Raw genomic sequence first — 16,945 nt, 5'->3', positions numbered from 1 at the left:
ACAAGGGGATGGGTGAAGACAAATAGATAGGTGAAGTATGGGGGATAGGTGAAGACAAGGTGATTTATGAAGACAAGGGGGTGGGTGAAGACAAGGGGGTAAAGACAAGGAGGTGGGTGAAGACAAGGGGGTGGGTAAAGACAAGGGGATGTGTAAAGACAAGGGGATGGGTGAAGACAAGGGGGTGGGTGAAGACAAGGGGGTAAAGACAAGGAGGTGGGTGAAGACAAGGGGGTGGGTGAAGACAAGGGGGGTAAAGACAAGGAGGTGGTGAAGACAAGGGGGTGGGTGAAGACAAGGGGATGTGTAAAGACAAGGGGATGGGTGAAGACAAGGGGGTGAAGACATGGAGGTGGGTGAAGACAAAGAGGTGGGTGAAGACAAGGGGGTGAAGACAAGGAGGTGAGTGAAGACAAGGGGGTGGGTGAAGACAAGGAGGTGGGTGAAGTCAAGAGGGTGGGTGAAAACAAAGAGATGGGTGAAGACAAGGGAATGTGTGAAAACAAAGAGGTGGGTGAAGACAAAGGGGTGGGTGAAGACAAGGGGATGTGTAAAGACAAGGAGGTGGGTGAAGACAAGGGGGTGAAGATAAGGAGGTGGGTGAAGACAAGGGGGTGGTTGAAGACAAGGGGGTGGGTGAAGACAAGGGGATGTGTAAAGACAAGGGGGTGAAGACAAGGGGGTGAAGACAAGGAGGTGGGTGAAGACAAGGGGGGGTGAAGACAAGGGGGTGAAGACAAGGGGTGGTGAAGACAAGGAGGTGGGTTAAGTAAAGGGGGTGGGTGAAGACAAGGAGATAGGTGAAGTCAAGGTGGGTGAAGACAAGCGGATGTGTGAAGACAAGGGGATGTGTGAAGACAAAGAGGTGGGTGAAGACAAGGGGGTGGGTGAAGACAAGACGATGTGCAAAGACCGGGGGTTGGGTGAAGACAAGGGGTTGGTTGAAGACAAGGGGGTGGGTGAAGACAAGACGATGTGCAAAGACAGGGGGTTTGGTGAAGACAAGGGGGGTGGTTGAAGACAAGGGGGTGGGTGAAGACAAGACGATGTGCAAAGACAGGGGGTTGGGTGAAGACAAGGGGATGTGTGAAGACAAGGGGGTGGGTGAAGACAAGGGGTTGGGTGAAGACAAGGAGGTGGGTGAAGACAAGGGGGTGGGTGAAGACAAAGGGGTGGGTGAAGACAAGGTGATGTTTGAAGACAAGGGGATTTGTGAAGACAAGGAAGTGGGTGAAGACAAGGGGATGTGTGAAGACAAGAGGATGTGTAAAGACAAGGGGGTTGGTGAAGACAAGGTGATGTGTGAAGACAAGGGGATGTGTGAAGACAAGGAGTTTGGTGAAGACAAGGGGGTGGGTGAAGACAAGGGGATGTGTGAAGACAAGGAGGTGGGTGAAGACAAGGAGGTTGGTGAAGACAAGGGGGTGGGTGAAGACAAGGGGGTGGGTGAAGACAAGGGGGTGGGTGAAGACAAGGGGGGTGGGTGAAGACAAGGAGGTTGGTGAAGACAAGGGGATGTGTGAAGACAAGGGGATGTGTGAAGACAAGGAGGTGGGTGAAGACAAGGGGGTGGGTGAAGACAAGGGGGGTGAAGACAAGGGGATGTGTGAAGACAAGGAGTTGAGTGCAGACAAGGTGATTTATGAAGACAAGGGGATGTATGAAGACAAAGGGGTAGGTGAAAACAAGGGAGGTGGGTGAAGACAAGGGAATGTGTGAAGACAAATGCATAGGTGAAGTCTAGGGGATGTGGGAAGACAAGGGGTTGGTGAAGACAAGGGGTGGTGAAAACACGGGGATGTGTGAAGAGAAAATGGATAGGTGAAGACTAGGGGTGTGTGAAGACACGGGATGGGTGAAAACACATTGATGTGTGAAGACATGGGGATGTGTGAAGACAAGGGATGGTGAAAACAATGGTGGTGGGTGAAGTCAAGGGATGAACTCAAGGGGGTTCATAAAGTCAAGGGGATAGGTACAAACAAAGGAATAGGTGAAGACAAGGTGATAGCTGAAGTCAAGGGATCTTGAAGACAAGGGCTTTGCGACATCTGTCTATCTTAATGGTTCACCTACCCTGACATCTGTCTGACTCCATCCTAATGGTTCATCTACATCGACATCTGTCTGACTTTATGCTAATGGTCGATCTACCCTGACATCTGTCTGACTCCATCCTAATGGTTCATCTACACCGACATCTGTCTGACTCTATCCTAATGGTCAATCTACCCTGATATCTGTCTGACTCTATCCAAATGGTCGATCTACCCTGACATCTGTCTGACTCCATCCTAATGGTTCATCTACACCGACATCTGTCTGACTCTATCCTAATGGTCCACCTACCCTGACATCTGTCTGACTCTATCCTTATGATCCATCCACCCTGATATCTGTCAGACTCCAACCTACTGGTCCATCTACCCTGACATTTGTCTGACTCTATCCTAATGGTTCATCTACACCGACATCTGTCTGACTCTATCCTACTGGTTCACCTACCCTGACATCTGTCTGACTCTATCCTTATGATCCATCTACCCTGACATCTGTCTGACTCCATCCTAATGGTCGATCTGCCCTGATATCTGACTCCATCCTACTGGTTCATCTGCCCTGACATCTGTCTGATTACACCCTACTGGTCCATCTACCCTCACATCTGACTCCATCCTAATGGTCGATCTGCCCTGATATCTGACTCCATCCTACTGGTTCATCTACACAGACATCTGTCTGACTCCATCCTACTGGTCCATCTACCCTGACATCTGTCGGACTCTATCCTAATGGTTCATCTACACCGACATCTGTCTGACTCTATCCTACTGGTTCATCTACCCTGACATCTGTCTGACTCTATCCTAATGGTCCATCTACCCTGACATCTGTCTGACTCTTTCCTAATGGTTCATCTACCCTGACATCTGTCGGACTCCATCCTACTGGTCCATCTACCCTGACATCTGTCGGACTCTATCCTACTGGTTCATCTACATCGACATCCGTGCGACTCTATCTTAATGGTTCACCTACCCTGACATCTGTCTGACTCCATCCTAATGGTTCATCTACATCGACATCTGTCTGACTTTATGCTAATGGTCGATCTACCCTGATATCTGTCTGACTCCATCCTAATGGTTCATCTACATCGACATCTGTCTGACTTTATGCTAATGGTCCATCCACCCTGACATCTGTCTGACTCTTTCTTAATGGTTCATCTACCCTGACATCTGTCTGACTCTTTCCTAATGGTTCATCTACCCTGACATCTGTCTGACTTTTTCCAAATGGTTCATCTACCCTGACATCTGTCTGACTCCATCCTACTGGTCCATCTACCCTGACATCTGTCGGACTCCATCCTATTGGTTCATCTACCCTGACATTTGTCTGACTCTATCCTACTGGTTCATCTACATCGACATCCGTGTGACTCTATCTTAATGGTTCACCTACCCTGACATCTGTCTGACTCCATCCTAATGGTTCATCTACATCGACATCTGTCTGACTTTATGCTAATGGTCGATCTACCCTGACATCTGTCTGACTCCATCCTAATGGTTCATCTACACCGACATCTGTCTGACTCTATCCTAATGGTCAATCTACCCTGATATCTGTCTGACTCCATCCTAATGGTTCATCTACATCGACATCTGTCTGACTTTATGCTAATGGTCCATCCACCCTGACATCTGTCTGACTCTTTCTTAATGGTTCATCTACCCTGACATCTGTCTGACTCTTTCCTAATGGTTCATCTACCCTGACATCTGTCGGACTCTTTCCTAATGGTTCATCTACCCTGACATCTGTCTGACTCCATCCTAATGGTCAATCTACCCTGATATCTGTCTGACTCCATCCTAATGGTTCATCTACATCGACATCTGTCTGACTTTATGCTAATGGTCCATCCACCCTGACATCTGTCTGACTCTTTCTTAATGGTTCATCTACCCTGACATCTGTCTGACTCTTTCCTAATGGTTCATCTACCCTGACATCTGTCGGACTCTTTCCTAATGGTTCATCTACCCTGACATCTGTCTGACTCCATCCTACTGGTCCATCTACCCTGACATCTGTCGGACTCCATCCTATTGGTTCATCTACCCTGACATCTGTCTGACTCTATCCTAATGATTCATCTACCATGACATCTGTCTGACTCTATCCTAATGGTCGATCTACCCTGATATCTGTCGGACTCTATACTAATGGTCCATCTACCCTGATATCTGTCGGACTCTATCCTAATGGTCCATCTACCCCGACATCTGTCGGACTCTATCCTAATGGTCGATCTACCCTGATATCTGTCGGACTCTATCCTAATGGTTCATCTACACCGACATCTGTCTGACTCTATCCTACTGGTTCATCTACACCGACATCTGTCTGACTCCATCCTACTGGTTCATCTACACCGACATCTGTCTGACTCCATCCTACTGGTTCATCTACACCGACATCTGTCTGACTCTATCCTACTGGTTCATCTACACCGACATCTGTCTGACTCTATCCTACTGGTTCATCTACACCGACATCTGTCGGACTCCATCCTACTGGTTCATCTACCCTGACATCTGTCTGACTCCATCCTACTGGTTCATCTACCCTGACATCTGTCGGACTCTATCCTAATGGTTCATCTACCCTGACATCTGTCGGACTCTATCCTACTGGTTCATCTACCCTGACATCTGTCTGACTCCATCCTACTGGTTCATCTACCCTGACATCTGTCTGACTCCATCCTACTGGTTCATCTACACCGACATCTGTCTGACTCTATCCTACTGGTTCATCTACCCTGATATCTGTCGGACTCTATCCTACTGGTTCATCTACACCGACATCTGTCTGACTCTATCCTACTGGTTCATCTACCCTGACATCTGTCTGACTCCATCCTACTGGTTCATCTACCCTGATATCTGTCTGACTCTACCCTAAAGGTCCATCTACCCTGACATCTGTCGGACTCTATCCTAATGGTTCATCTACCCTGATATCTGTCTGACTCCATCCTAATGGTTCATCTACCCTGATATCTGTCTGACTCTACCCTAAAGGTCCATCTACCCTGACATCTGTCTGACTCCATCCTACTGGTTCATCTACACCGACATCTGTCTGACTCTATCCTACTGGTTCATCTACCCTGATATCTGTCGGACTCTATCCTACTGGTTCATCTACACCGACATCTGTCTGACTCTATCCTACTGGTTCATCTACACCGACATCTGTCTGACTCCATCCTACTGGTTCATCTACCCTGACATCTGTCTGACTCTATCCTAAAGGTCCATCTACCCTGATATCTGTCGGACTCTATCCTAATGGTTCATCGACCCTGATATCTATCTGTCTGACTCCATCCTTATGGTTCATCTACCCTGATATCTGTCGGACTCTATCCTAATGGTTCATCTACCCTGATATCTGTCTGACTCCATCCTAATGGTTCATCTACCCTGATATCTGTCGGACTCTATCCTAATGGTTCATCGACCCTGATATCTATCTGTCTGACTCCATCCTACTGGTTCATCTACCCTGATATCTGTCGGACTCTATCCTACTGGTTCATCTACACCGACATCTGTCTGACTCTATCCTACTGGTTCATCTACACCGACATCTGTCTGACTCCATCCTACTGGTTCATCTACCCTGACATCTGTCTGACTCTATCCTAAAGGTCCATCTACCCTGATATCTGTCGGACTCTATCCTAATGGTTCATCGACCCTGATATCTATCTGTCTGACTCCATCCTTATGGTTCATCTACCCTGATATCTGTCGGACTCTATCCTAATGGTTCATCTACCCTGATATCTGTCTGACTCCATCCTAATGGTTCATCTACCCTGATATCTGACTCCATCCTACTGGTTCATCTACCCTGACATCTGTCTGACTCTATCCTAATGGTCCATCTACCCTGACATCTGTCGGACTCTATCCTAATGGTTCATCTACCCTGATATCTGTCTGACTCCATCCTAATGGTTCATCTACCCTGATATCTGTCGGACTCTATCCTAATGGTTCATCGACCCTGATATCTATCTGTCTGACTCCATCCTTATGGTTCATTATTTCTCTCCAAAATAAGTGTCCTGACATGACTCTTGCTCCAAGCTAATAGTTCTAAACTAAGGACTGTAGGGCTCTAAACCTAGGATTCACCTTCTCTGATATTTGTCTAGCTCTATTTCGTCTACTAGCCTGAACATTAAGTATCCTATTTTGCCACATGTAAACGTCATAGTTAGTGTGGCGGCATTTAAGTTGAGTTCGAGGTGACTGTCGAGGTGTTCTTGTTGTTATAATAGTACTGTGATTTGACAAGTACCTCCACCATCTTACAACCTAGAGTTCCTTGTAATATTCGAACTGATCACACAGCCGAACATGTCCGCGGATTCCTTGATGCTTGAGATGGCTTGGGAAGTTGTAACGGAGCTGAGGGAGGTTACTTGATAAATAATAGAAATGTTTTCTGAATGGATACCTACGTTTCCATTCAAACAATGTGTATTTTGGGTGAAAATATACGACAAAGTAAATCAATAACAATACGGCATCTATTACGTCTATCGATGCTGTCGATATCGATATTAACTATTTCTTTTTTCACTTGCCATGGATGTAACTGCACGACCACCTGCGGCGCATTGATAATTCGAGTGATCGCCACATCCCAACATAGTACCTTGACCGTGACACATTTGCCTTACCGTCGAGAATACCCTCAGTTTTGCGTTAATATTACATGGGTATGCCCATAATGATCACAAACACCTGTCAGTAAACGTTATAAAAATTTATTAAAAATCAATAGTTTTATGTTCATGTACATGTATGTATTCACAACAAATAGACCCGTGACTATAACTGGACACGAGACACAAGGTCTCGTTCCCATGTTGCTGTAGCGGTGATGTAGAGTAACTAACATATCGTTCCCATGTTGCTGTAGCGGTGATGTAGAGTAACTAACATATCGTTCCCATGTTGCTGTAGCGGTGATGTAGAGTAACTAACATATCGTTCCCAAGTTGCTGTAGCGGTGATGTAGAGTAACTAACATATCGTTCCCATGTTGCTGTAGCGGTGATGTAGAGTAACTAACATATCGTTCCCATGTTGCTGTAGCGGTGATGTAGAGTAACTAACATATCGTTCCCATGTTGCTGTAGCGGTGATGTAGAGTAACTAACATATCGTTCCCATGTTGCTGTAGCGGTGATGTAGAGTAACTAACATATCGTTCCCATGTTGCTGTAGCGGTGATGTAGAGTAACTAACATATCGTTCCCATGTTGCTGTAGCGGTGATGTAGAGTAACTAACATATCGTTCCCATGTTGCTGTACCGGTGATGTAGAGTAACTAACATATCGTTCCCAAGTTGCTGTAGCGGTGATGTAGAGTAACTAACATATCGTTCCCATGTTGCTGTAGCGGTGATGTAGAGTAACTAACATATCGTTCCCATGTTGCTGTCTCGGTGATGTAGAGTAACTAACACAAAGCCACGGAGTAGTGCAGAGGTGGCCAGCGAGAATAGCAGTTTTATTCTTACATATGTACATTCATACTGGTCAAATGAAGATGTTTGAATACCTTTTTCTGAAACTGGTACTGTTAATGTGCATGCGCTTAGTGACTAAATAGCTGCACGTGCGGCTCGGTGGAAGTCTTGTAGCACTATAGCATCATCAGAGTATCACACACACAGTGTGTCATCACGTGATCACGACCCCCTTGTGCAAAACCCCGCCTGTCTGCTGCTCTATCAGTGACGGCCAAAGGAAGCATTGAATGTCGTCACGATCAGCGTTTGATGTATGGAATCGGGTGTGGGAGTCGGCAGAGAAGGAGCGGCTGTCGTACACGATGATGTAGGAAGGGTTGAGGACGGACAACCCCCATGAAAGGCGGACACACTCCCGGATGTAGTCGACCAGCACTGGACAGTCCTTGAGACAGGGATAGTCGTACAGGGTGGCGTAGATCTGCGTGCATACATCCTGTCACGACAAAGGGGAATGCATTATTGCATCGCACCAGAAAAGAGATGGTTTCAGACAAACTAGAGTAACATCTAGTCTCTGAAATGAATATATGTTACAGAAAAGAATGTTGTTAAATTAGTTTAATACAACTTAATAAAAAGGAGCCCAGAGACTCTCTTCACTTTTAGATGAAACTGCATTAATCTAGACTTGCCAACTATTATAGACTTGCATGGGCGATATTGGATATATTTGTTCCAGGGTCTGTACGACAGACCATATCCAAGCATGCACCCTGGCTTATCAAGTGCATAATAGCTCAAGCTCAGTTCCATTACGATAAATTCACAATTGTCAAACATATTTCTATGTACATATATCATTCAATGTTTTAAGGACTTATATTAAAAATCGCATAATAAAACCATTCCCAAAAACATTACTAGTATTACCATTGGCCTCAGCCTTCTCTACGGTAATAAACTATACGACTACACTAATCACCGTAGCTTAGTTCAGAGTCGGGTTCCAATGTCAAAGCTCCCCATGTTGCGTTCCGCCTCAAATACAACATCAGAGACCATGGTCTCTGGCAACATAGATGGCCTTGTTGGACAAACTCCATCACCCCAACCCCCTATATCTAGGTCAGTGATTCCATTGTCTTCAATTATGGCAACTGCTGTAGCTATTCAGTCTAATCTTCTGAAACATTGCAACTTTGATTATAAATGAATGCTTTATTTAGTAAATAGGCCACCGCCATCGGCCCTTTTCACAGTGAAAGCACAAACGGTTTGACTTTGATTACGATAAGAATGTGTTTACATAGTGTACCAACCTGCACACATTTACATAAGTCAAATCTGTCAGCTGACTGGCTGAGGTAGTAATCTAGGTGGCGTTCCAAGTCACGTGACAAGGGGTCGACGTCACCGGAAGCTGCATCGGGAGTGGGGATATTGAGCATCTGGTGCAGTTTCTGTTTAAGATCTTGCAAGGATTGTTGAACTGCCCGGAAGGCTAACTGGAAAACAAAGGAATTGTTTTCACTTTCTTTGAGAGGCATTTAGAAGTTTGAGTACTGAGGAAGACGAAGACACATGGATGAAAAAGTTCTGTATTACATTTAGTAGCGACGTTTCACACACACACACGTACAGGCATGTCGCTATATAAGTGCAATAACCTTGGACACAGTGTCAGAACCTACACTGAAACGTCGCTCCTAATTGTAACAAAGAAGTTGTTCATCCATATATCTTATCCTTACTTTCTTGACCTACTTATGAAACTTAAATTTGTAAAGAAAATAGTCGATGATTTTGTTTGGGATATGTATTATTTTTCCATCTTAGTTGGAACACGAGGTAGATAATGTAACATAAACGCCAAACGGGCAGGTGTTTGAACTTCTTCAATAACAACTTCCGCAGGAAGCAGCATATTAGCTAATGAGATGTACTTAAATACGCCCATTTCCACGGTGTGCCTGTACATGACTTGTTGTTGTAAAACAAACTTGGCTCACTCAAAAGGTTCAGCAACCAGTGGCCCTTGTTTACTTGTCAGTCTACGCTAATGCCTTGATGTTGGAATAATTAATTGCTTGACTATGTGTAACAATGTACAGTCACTCGGTTTCCTAATTGGACTTACATGGTTACTATCAATTACTGGGAAACGAAAACACAAGTTATTGAGACTCCAGTCCAGGAATATTTGTATGGGCGGGACGACATAGCCCTACAGCACCATTGGGCAGGTCATTGTAGTTTTACAACTAGACAAGAAAGAAAGAGAATTTATGGATGTCAACTAAACTTTCTCTTCTGTATGTGTATCGCTTCTAAATGCCATTCAAAGACTAGACAATAAACACAGTAAATTCCTGCTATGTTATTACACCTTCCAACAGGATCTGCTGAACCTAAAACCAACATTTATAGAATGAAACCAGCAACTTGTAACCTCATGTAAAAATGTACCAGTCACTCTTACCACGATCACAGAGAAGAGGATCTTCATCTTGAGGACGTCGAGGTCGCCCAACTGCGTGAAGCCGTTGAGGGCGTCCATGGCGTCCACGCGACCGTCAGTGTACAGGTTCCCATACTGTCTGATCAGCTCAGTGGGGCGTTTACCACTGCCAAGGTTGATATTTTCAAAGCTGCCGGCGTTCACAGTGAACTGCTTGTGAACCTGGTCTGACAATCTGGACACAAGAACATAAATAGTGAGTTGGGTTAAACGCCGTTTGGATCAGTATTTCAGATAGATCCAGGCCTATTAGATTGATGTGAGAGAAACGTGACAGATGCTTACCACTATAGTAAAACAGAAAGACCAGAGATCATAATCGGGGATACACTGGGATTCGAACCCATAGGCCAAGTAGACAAAGGCAGCTAAGGGACGTAGTTCGAAATAGGAAAAACAGTTGGACCTCAACAAAGGTTAACAGGACGGCGCCAAGGACATAAAATAAGTGGGTGAATATGGTTCACAGTCGCTTTTAGCAATATCCCAGGAAAAATCACGGCGGGGGATACCAGAAATGGGCTTCACGCATTTTACCCATGTGAGGAGCCCATGAAGATCCGGGTTAGAATAGATCTTCAGCAACCCATGCTTGCCGTAAAAGGCGACTAACGGGATCGGGTGGTCAGGCTCGCTGACTTGGCTGATGCATGTAATCGATCCCAATTGCGTGAATCGATGCTCATGATGTCAATCAATGGATTATCTGTTCAAGACTTCATCATTATTTATTGACTTCCGTCATGTAGATGGAATTTTGCTGAGTACTGAGTTAAACAACAATCAAACAAATCTTAACACCATGTGGGGAATCGAACACGGGACTTCTGCGTGACAAACGTACGCTTTAACCACTAGCCTACCACACAGCTAATCAGGAACAGATTACATTTAGTTTCGTTAACATACTAAAGTCTCCATGAAAAATTACTTTCAAACTTTCAACATGCCATAGCCTGCGACGTCATTCATTGACATGGTCGCATGAATAGGACAAAGTTATTGTACCTTTCTTTCAACTGAACTTCTCTTGTCTCCAACTTGTGTATTCGATCTTGTGCTTCTGACAATTCAAGGCGCAGTCGCTCGACTTGACGTTGCAGAGCTGACACGTCGCCTGACGTCGTGTCACGTGACTTGTTTCCGTTAGACCTGACCTCATGTTCAGCGTCACCAGATGAAAATGACGTCATCATGTCCACTGAATAGTATGAGGGCGTGGTGGTGCTGTGAGTGATGTTGCCGCTACTGGCGTTGCTGTGAGGCTGCCAGCGGTAATGCCCTGTAGCATCGGTAAAAGAACGCTTGCACTCAAAACGTAAGTTGAGATACGATTAAATATTACATGACTAAAATAAATAAACAGATCAATAAATTGGTGACATAATCTGACATACTTTGAAAACGGCTATCAAGATTCAAAACATGAAAGTATTATAACACATTAACCTCTGAGTTACAATAAAATAAATATATAACGTGAGTGGTGTTAACGATGACACTTGCTGATAACCCAGCCGCGCATGTGGAGGGCCAACTGACATACTTTCAAACATACTGAACAAACTCACCGATATCACAAGAGCTCGCTGATTTCAAAATCAAGTGTTGACGACACAAGCGTAACTACTCATACCTCATAAATCCACCCTCGCCATCCTGTGTGTATCCACCTATATAGTTAAACTCTGCACTGACCTGTTGGAAGACCTGTTGGAAGCGCACCGCTCCTCTGTGGCGAGCTCTCGACACTGCCATTTCCTGCAGGCCCTGTACCGACACCTACCAAAGTAAAAGAATCGTATTACCCTAGTGTTTCTATGGTAACTCTTGACTTAACATAATACCCCTACACCCATCTTAAGTAATAGCAGTTCACGCTCGTCATGAATGAATTTCCCTTCACTTTTCTCAGATAATAAATGCAAGGTCGCGGCGTGTTAGAAGACTGAGTAATTAGAAGAAATGTACACACCAGTGAGCTTATCTGTGTCCAGACGGTGTACATCACACAGCATGAAGGGTCAGTGTGACCCACGACAGATGAGGTTACATTCAAGTGGACGATTATGTTTAATGGGAAGATTTATTTTGTTTGGATAACTTCAATGAACAATGCTTGAGCGGTTTTAATGTTTGTCCCGACCTCTAGTATTGAATCAGTCTCGTTATTCTTAGAGGTTTGAAGTTCATACTTACTAGCAGCGGCAATAATTAAGCACGAATCAAGAGAAATCGCCAAGTATAACTCTTTCACATGGACATGATATAGTACCTTGCCTGGTGTTCATGAAAACGGGGTAAATCTAGTACCCTGCTTGGTGTTCATGAATACAGGGTAGACCTAGTACTCTGCTTGGTGTTCATGAATACGGAGTAGAACTAGTACCCTGATTGGTGTTCATGAATACGGAGTAGACCTAGTACCCTGCTTGGTGTTCATGAATACGGAGAAGACCTAGTACCCTGCTTGGTGTTCATGAATACGGAGAAGACCTAGTACCCTGCCTGGTGTTCATGAATACGGAGAAGATCTAGTACCCTGCTTGGTGTTCATGAATACGGAGAAGAAGCTTGGTGTTCATGAATACGGGGTAAATCTAGTACTCTGCTTGGTGTTCATGAATACGGAGTAGAACTAGTACCCTGCTTGAGGTTCATGAATACGGGGTAAATCTAGTACTCTGCCTGGTGTTCATGAATACGGAGTAGACCTAGTACTCTGCTTGGTGTTCATGAATACGGAGTAGAACTAGTACTCTGCTTGGTGTTCATGAATACGGAGTAGAACTAGTACCCTGCTTGGTGTTCATGAATACGGGGAAAATCTAGTACTCGCTTGAAGTTAATGAATACAAGGTAGAACTAGTACCTTGCTTGGCGTTCATGAATACAAGGTAGAACTAGTACCCTACTTGGTGTTCATGAATACGGGCTAGAACTAGTACCTTGCCTGGTGTTCATGAATACAAGGTAGAACTAGTACCTTGCTTGGCGTTCATGAATACAAGGTAGAACTAGTACCCTGCTTGGTGTTCATGAATACGGGCTAGAACTAGTACCTTGCCTGGTGTTCATGAATACGGAGTAAAGCTTGGTGTTCATGAATACGGGGTAGAACTAGTACCCTGCTTGGTGTTCATGAATACGGCGTAGACCTAGTACCCTGCTTGGTGTTCATGAATACGGGGTAGAACTAGTACCCTGCCTCGTGTTCATGAATACGGGGTTCATAAGTTCCCTGCCTGGTGATCGTGAATATGGGTATATTTAATAACATATGTCTGTTGTTTGTGAATAAGGGTGACAGTAATGTCCTCACACTGCCATACTGCTGGATAACACGGGTGATACAAATGTCTCCACACCGCCCTACTGCTGGATAACGCGGATGAATCCCCTGTCTTTACACCACACCACTGCTGGATAACGGGGATGAATCCCCTGTCTTTACACCACCCTATTGCTGGATAACACGGATGAATCCCCTGTCTTTACCCCGCCCTAGTGCTGGATAACACGGATGAATCCCCTGTCTTTACACCACACCACTGCTGGATAACGGGGATGAATCCCCTGTCTTTACCCCGCCCTAGTGCTGGATAACACGGATGAATCCCCTGTCTCCACACCGCCCTACTGCTGGATAACACGGATGAATCCCCTGTCTCCACACCGCTCTACTGCTGGATAACACGGATGAATCCCCTGTCTCCACACCACCCTAGTGCTGGATAACACGGATGAATTTCCTAACTATTGTGTGCGGGGCATTTTGTTATAAAGTGTTGTGCAGTTTGTGGAACTCATCACTACAATGACCGATATGGAGATATTTCCGGATGAAAATCTTTCTGTCGGCGTATTGCCCAAGGCGTCCAAGTCGAAGTGTTGTCAGATTCACTTCTTCCCTTCTCCAGTAAGGTTTACCGAGTGAACACGTTGCATGTACATGACGTCTAGGGGATGGCTCATTCAATACATTCCCAGTATTCCCAACTATAGTAATCTGTATGACAACGTTTGGATTCCGCTAAAGATACATGTTTTCTATTCTAGCAGATTATGAAGGTTATCGGCCACCTCGTTTCCCTGTACCACACACCCTGAAGACGGCCGGGATGGGGAGGCTGCTTCCAGAAGGTTAACATACAGATAGCTGTGTTGTTCTGCTCGACATTGAATGGTGAACAAACATAATTGGATCTGGGCCTGGATTGATTTCAATACCGTGTGGGGTCTACCTTCATGTGAAGTACACAGCTAGAGATGTTACACCGAGGCATGTATGGCATCTACAGAGAATGGAAGACGGCCAAATCTTCCCCAAAAGGATATAATCAGCAAACTGGGAAGCATGGATGCTGACAGGTAGTTTATGGCAGACATGATTTATCTTGATATCAAACAGTACTGGACTTCCTTGGGTGCTATTTTCCGCACACAGACTACCTGAAATATATCGTCCAATATGCACTTGGATTGATCTCTCTGATAGAAACGAACCGATAAGCTTTCACACCAAGTTGCTGAACATCGCGTAAAAGGTAATCCTCGTCCCCAAGCCATGATATACGTCTTTTCAATGTCAAGGAATACACAACATCTTTTTCTAATTACTTTCACTTTAGTTTCTGCAGATTGCAGTCTCAAGATACCACGTCGTATGTTAATGAAGTGCCTGCGACCTGAGTTTGTGGGATCATATGTTGACTGGCGAGTCTTGTGACACTCGGGACCATCCCACACGCTGAGACTGATAAGATTTTACATGCGACTCTCTCAACTTCACCGTCCGTAAACTGTTTAAGATTCCTGTCAGTTATTCTCTGTAACAGTGACAATGCATCAGATTACCACGCCTGCAAATGCTGAAACCAAAGGCGAGGACAGGGTTCACTGGCTGACTTGCACCATCTATTATTTGCTTTACAACGTCCACATTCTTAGATGAGTTATTTTCCGTGCAGATACATTTAACTATTTGTATTCAAGTAACACTGTTTACTATTCTGAGTGAAGTGTGCATAAGAATAAACAATATAAACCCCTATGTTAAGGTCGTGAATATCATGGTTTATGAGTTGGTAAAGTGAGTATATTCTCATCACCGCCCGCTAAATATAGGTGAGTGTTTCAAAAATTTCGATTTAAACATATTTTTAAAGCATTTTTTGTAACCTGACACTGATGATCAGTTGGGAATATACAACGGCCATCAATTGCTTTCATTTAGTACAGTGGTGAAGCTAGGAAATCGAAATATAGAAAACAAATAGGTGAAATTCGGCATACCGACCCATTGAAATATAACATTTGATTAGAAACAGGTTATTGGTTGAAACTGATTTGAGAATCTACACAACCATTATTGAAGAAAAAAAGTCGTGTATATAGTGTTACCGTGTTGGGCCGCAGGGGAGATTCATAAGAAAGAACAAAAAAAACAGTTATCGGGCCTTTCTGTTATAAGGCTGAGTCTGAAGATTGTTATACCTGCTGGCATCTGTGTAAAACAAGCGTTATCATGCCTCCATATGCACGTCAGAATGATGACATCTGATTGATCCACGTGATATTGATAAAATACGCCGCCTTGGAGGGGGAATACATTTCTCAGTGGGCGAATATATCACTTACACCCCGCCAGAAGCAAGTCAGGATGCACGTGGATTTCTGAGAACAAAATAAATCCCTTATACCCCGCTTCAAAGCAAAACGCCGCTCTATAAATTCGTTGTAGGTTACACACAACCAAATGTTTTCCCATAGACTTCTATAGTAACGTTATGATTTTTTTTAAAATAACTAAGCATTCAACAGCTATTACCTGTACGTGTGTGCACAGTTTGGCCTTAGAGCAGCAATAAAAAAAATAAAAATGACTAGCTTAGTCAGCTCCTTTTCCGAGTACCGGAAGCTAAACACACCACCCCCAGTTTCGCACCAAATGTCACCTACTTGAAAATAGCTGTGGTCACATTCAGCATAAGTCATCATGTAGAAAAAGACAGTACTAAATATAGAAAAACATGGTCAGTTTTAATAACTGGATGGATGTACATTTGAAAGACATAAAAATCTTACAGAATATCCTCCAATCACAGCCTGCAGATATCTCTCGATCTGCACTGAAGGCTCCCTACGAAAACCGCACTATCCAAACTGGTACTAATTTGGTGTAGTAGAACCTGTAGCAGGATCACTCGGGGTAATGGGGTAAAATGCATGCCTCGTTAGGCGAGTGGTATAAAACCTGGCGCGGGACGCAAGAAACCCTTAATACCCAGAGTGATCCTGCTACAACTCACATTAGTCGACAGTGGTATGAGAGCCTATGCGGCTGACTGACACTATAAGTTGTAGCAGGATCACGGGGGGTACATGATATAAAACCTATCGTGGGACGCATAAAACCTCATGTTCCCCGAGTGATCCTGCCACAACGAACTTATCTTATGTACATGTTCTAACTTGACATTGTAAAATCATTCAAAACAAATTCAAATTAGATGCAAAACAGCTGTTCGATTGAGCTGAGGTTAACTTGTGCCATGTCACGTGACTTTCATTGACTCGGGAAAAGCGTGCGGCTTTTTTCATCGAAGCGGGGTATAAGGTCTTTATTCTGCCTCTCAGAAATCCAAATGCAGCCTGACTTGCTCGTAGCCGTGAAGACTCTCAAACCAGTGTCAACAAATAACCTGTGTAGATTCTCAAACCAGTGTCAACAAATAACCTGTGTAGAGTCTCAAACCACGGTCAACCAATAACCTGTGTAGAGTCTCAAACCACGGTCAACCAATAACCCATGTAGACTCTCAAACCACGGTCAACCAATAACCCGTGTAGA

General features: G+C 44.4%; 2 protein-coding genes across 4 annotated transcripts in view; one reads left to right on the top strand and one right to left on the bottom strand.

The window, feature by feature from the left end:
• The first annotated feature begins 1,046 nt into the window (after window positions 1–1,046).
• Window positions 1,047–1,487, top strand: LOC139451797 (cerebellar degeneration-related antigen 1-like). The gene has a single exon (XM_071233101.1). The coding sequence runs from the start codon at window positions 1,047–1,049 to the stop codon at window positions 1,485–1,487; it is 441 nt and encodes a 146-aa protein (XP_071089202.1).
• Window positions 1,488–6,843: 5,356 nt separating this feature from the next.
• LOC139452959 (uncharacterized) overlaps window positions 6,844–16,945 on the bottom strand; it is a 39,836-nt gene continuing 29,734 nt past the window's right edge. For all 3 annotated transcript variants that reach the window (XM_071234584.1, XM_071234583.1, XM_071234582.1), the window contains exons 3-7: window positions 11,791–11,874; window positions 11,101–11,374; window positions 10,054–10,267; window positions 8,894–9,079; window positions 6,844–8,067 (exon numbers count right to left, since the gene is read on the bottom strand). In XM_071234584.1, the coding sequence (XP_071090685.1) occupies window positions 7,783–8,067; window positions 8,894–9,079; window positions 10,054–10,267; window positions 11,101–11,374; window positions 11,791–11,874 (1,043 nt within the window). In that variant the 3' untranslated portion in view covers window positions 6,844–7,782. The remainder of the gene's footprint in view (window positions 8,068–8,893; window positions 9,080–10,053; window positions 10,268–11,100; window positions 11,375–11,790; window positions 11,875–16,945) is intronic.

The sequence above is a fragment of the Haliotis cracherodii genome, unplaced genomic scaffold (assembly GCF_022045235.1).
Source record: "Haliotis cracherodii isolate W230 unplaced genomic scaffold, xgHalCrac1.p SCAF_9, whole genome shotgun sequence".
Classification (NCBI taxonomy): domain Eukaryota; kingdom Metazoa; phylum Mollusca; class Gastropoda; order Lepetellida; family Haliotidae; genus Haliotis; species Haliotis cracherodii.
The sequence above is the reverse complement of the archived record's forward strand: the minus strand, read 5'-3'. Positions and strand labels throughout refer to the sequence as shown.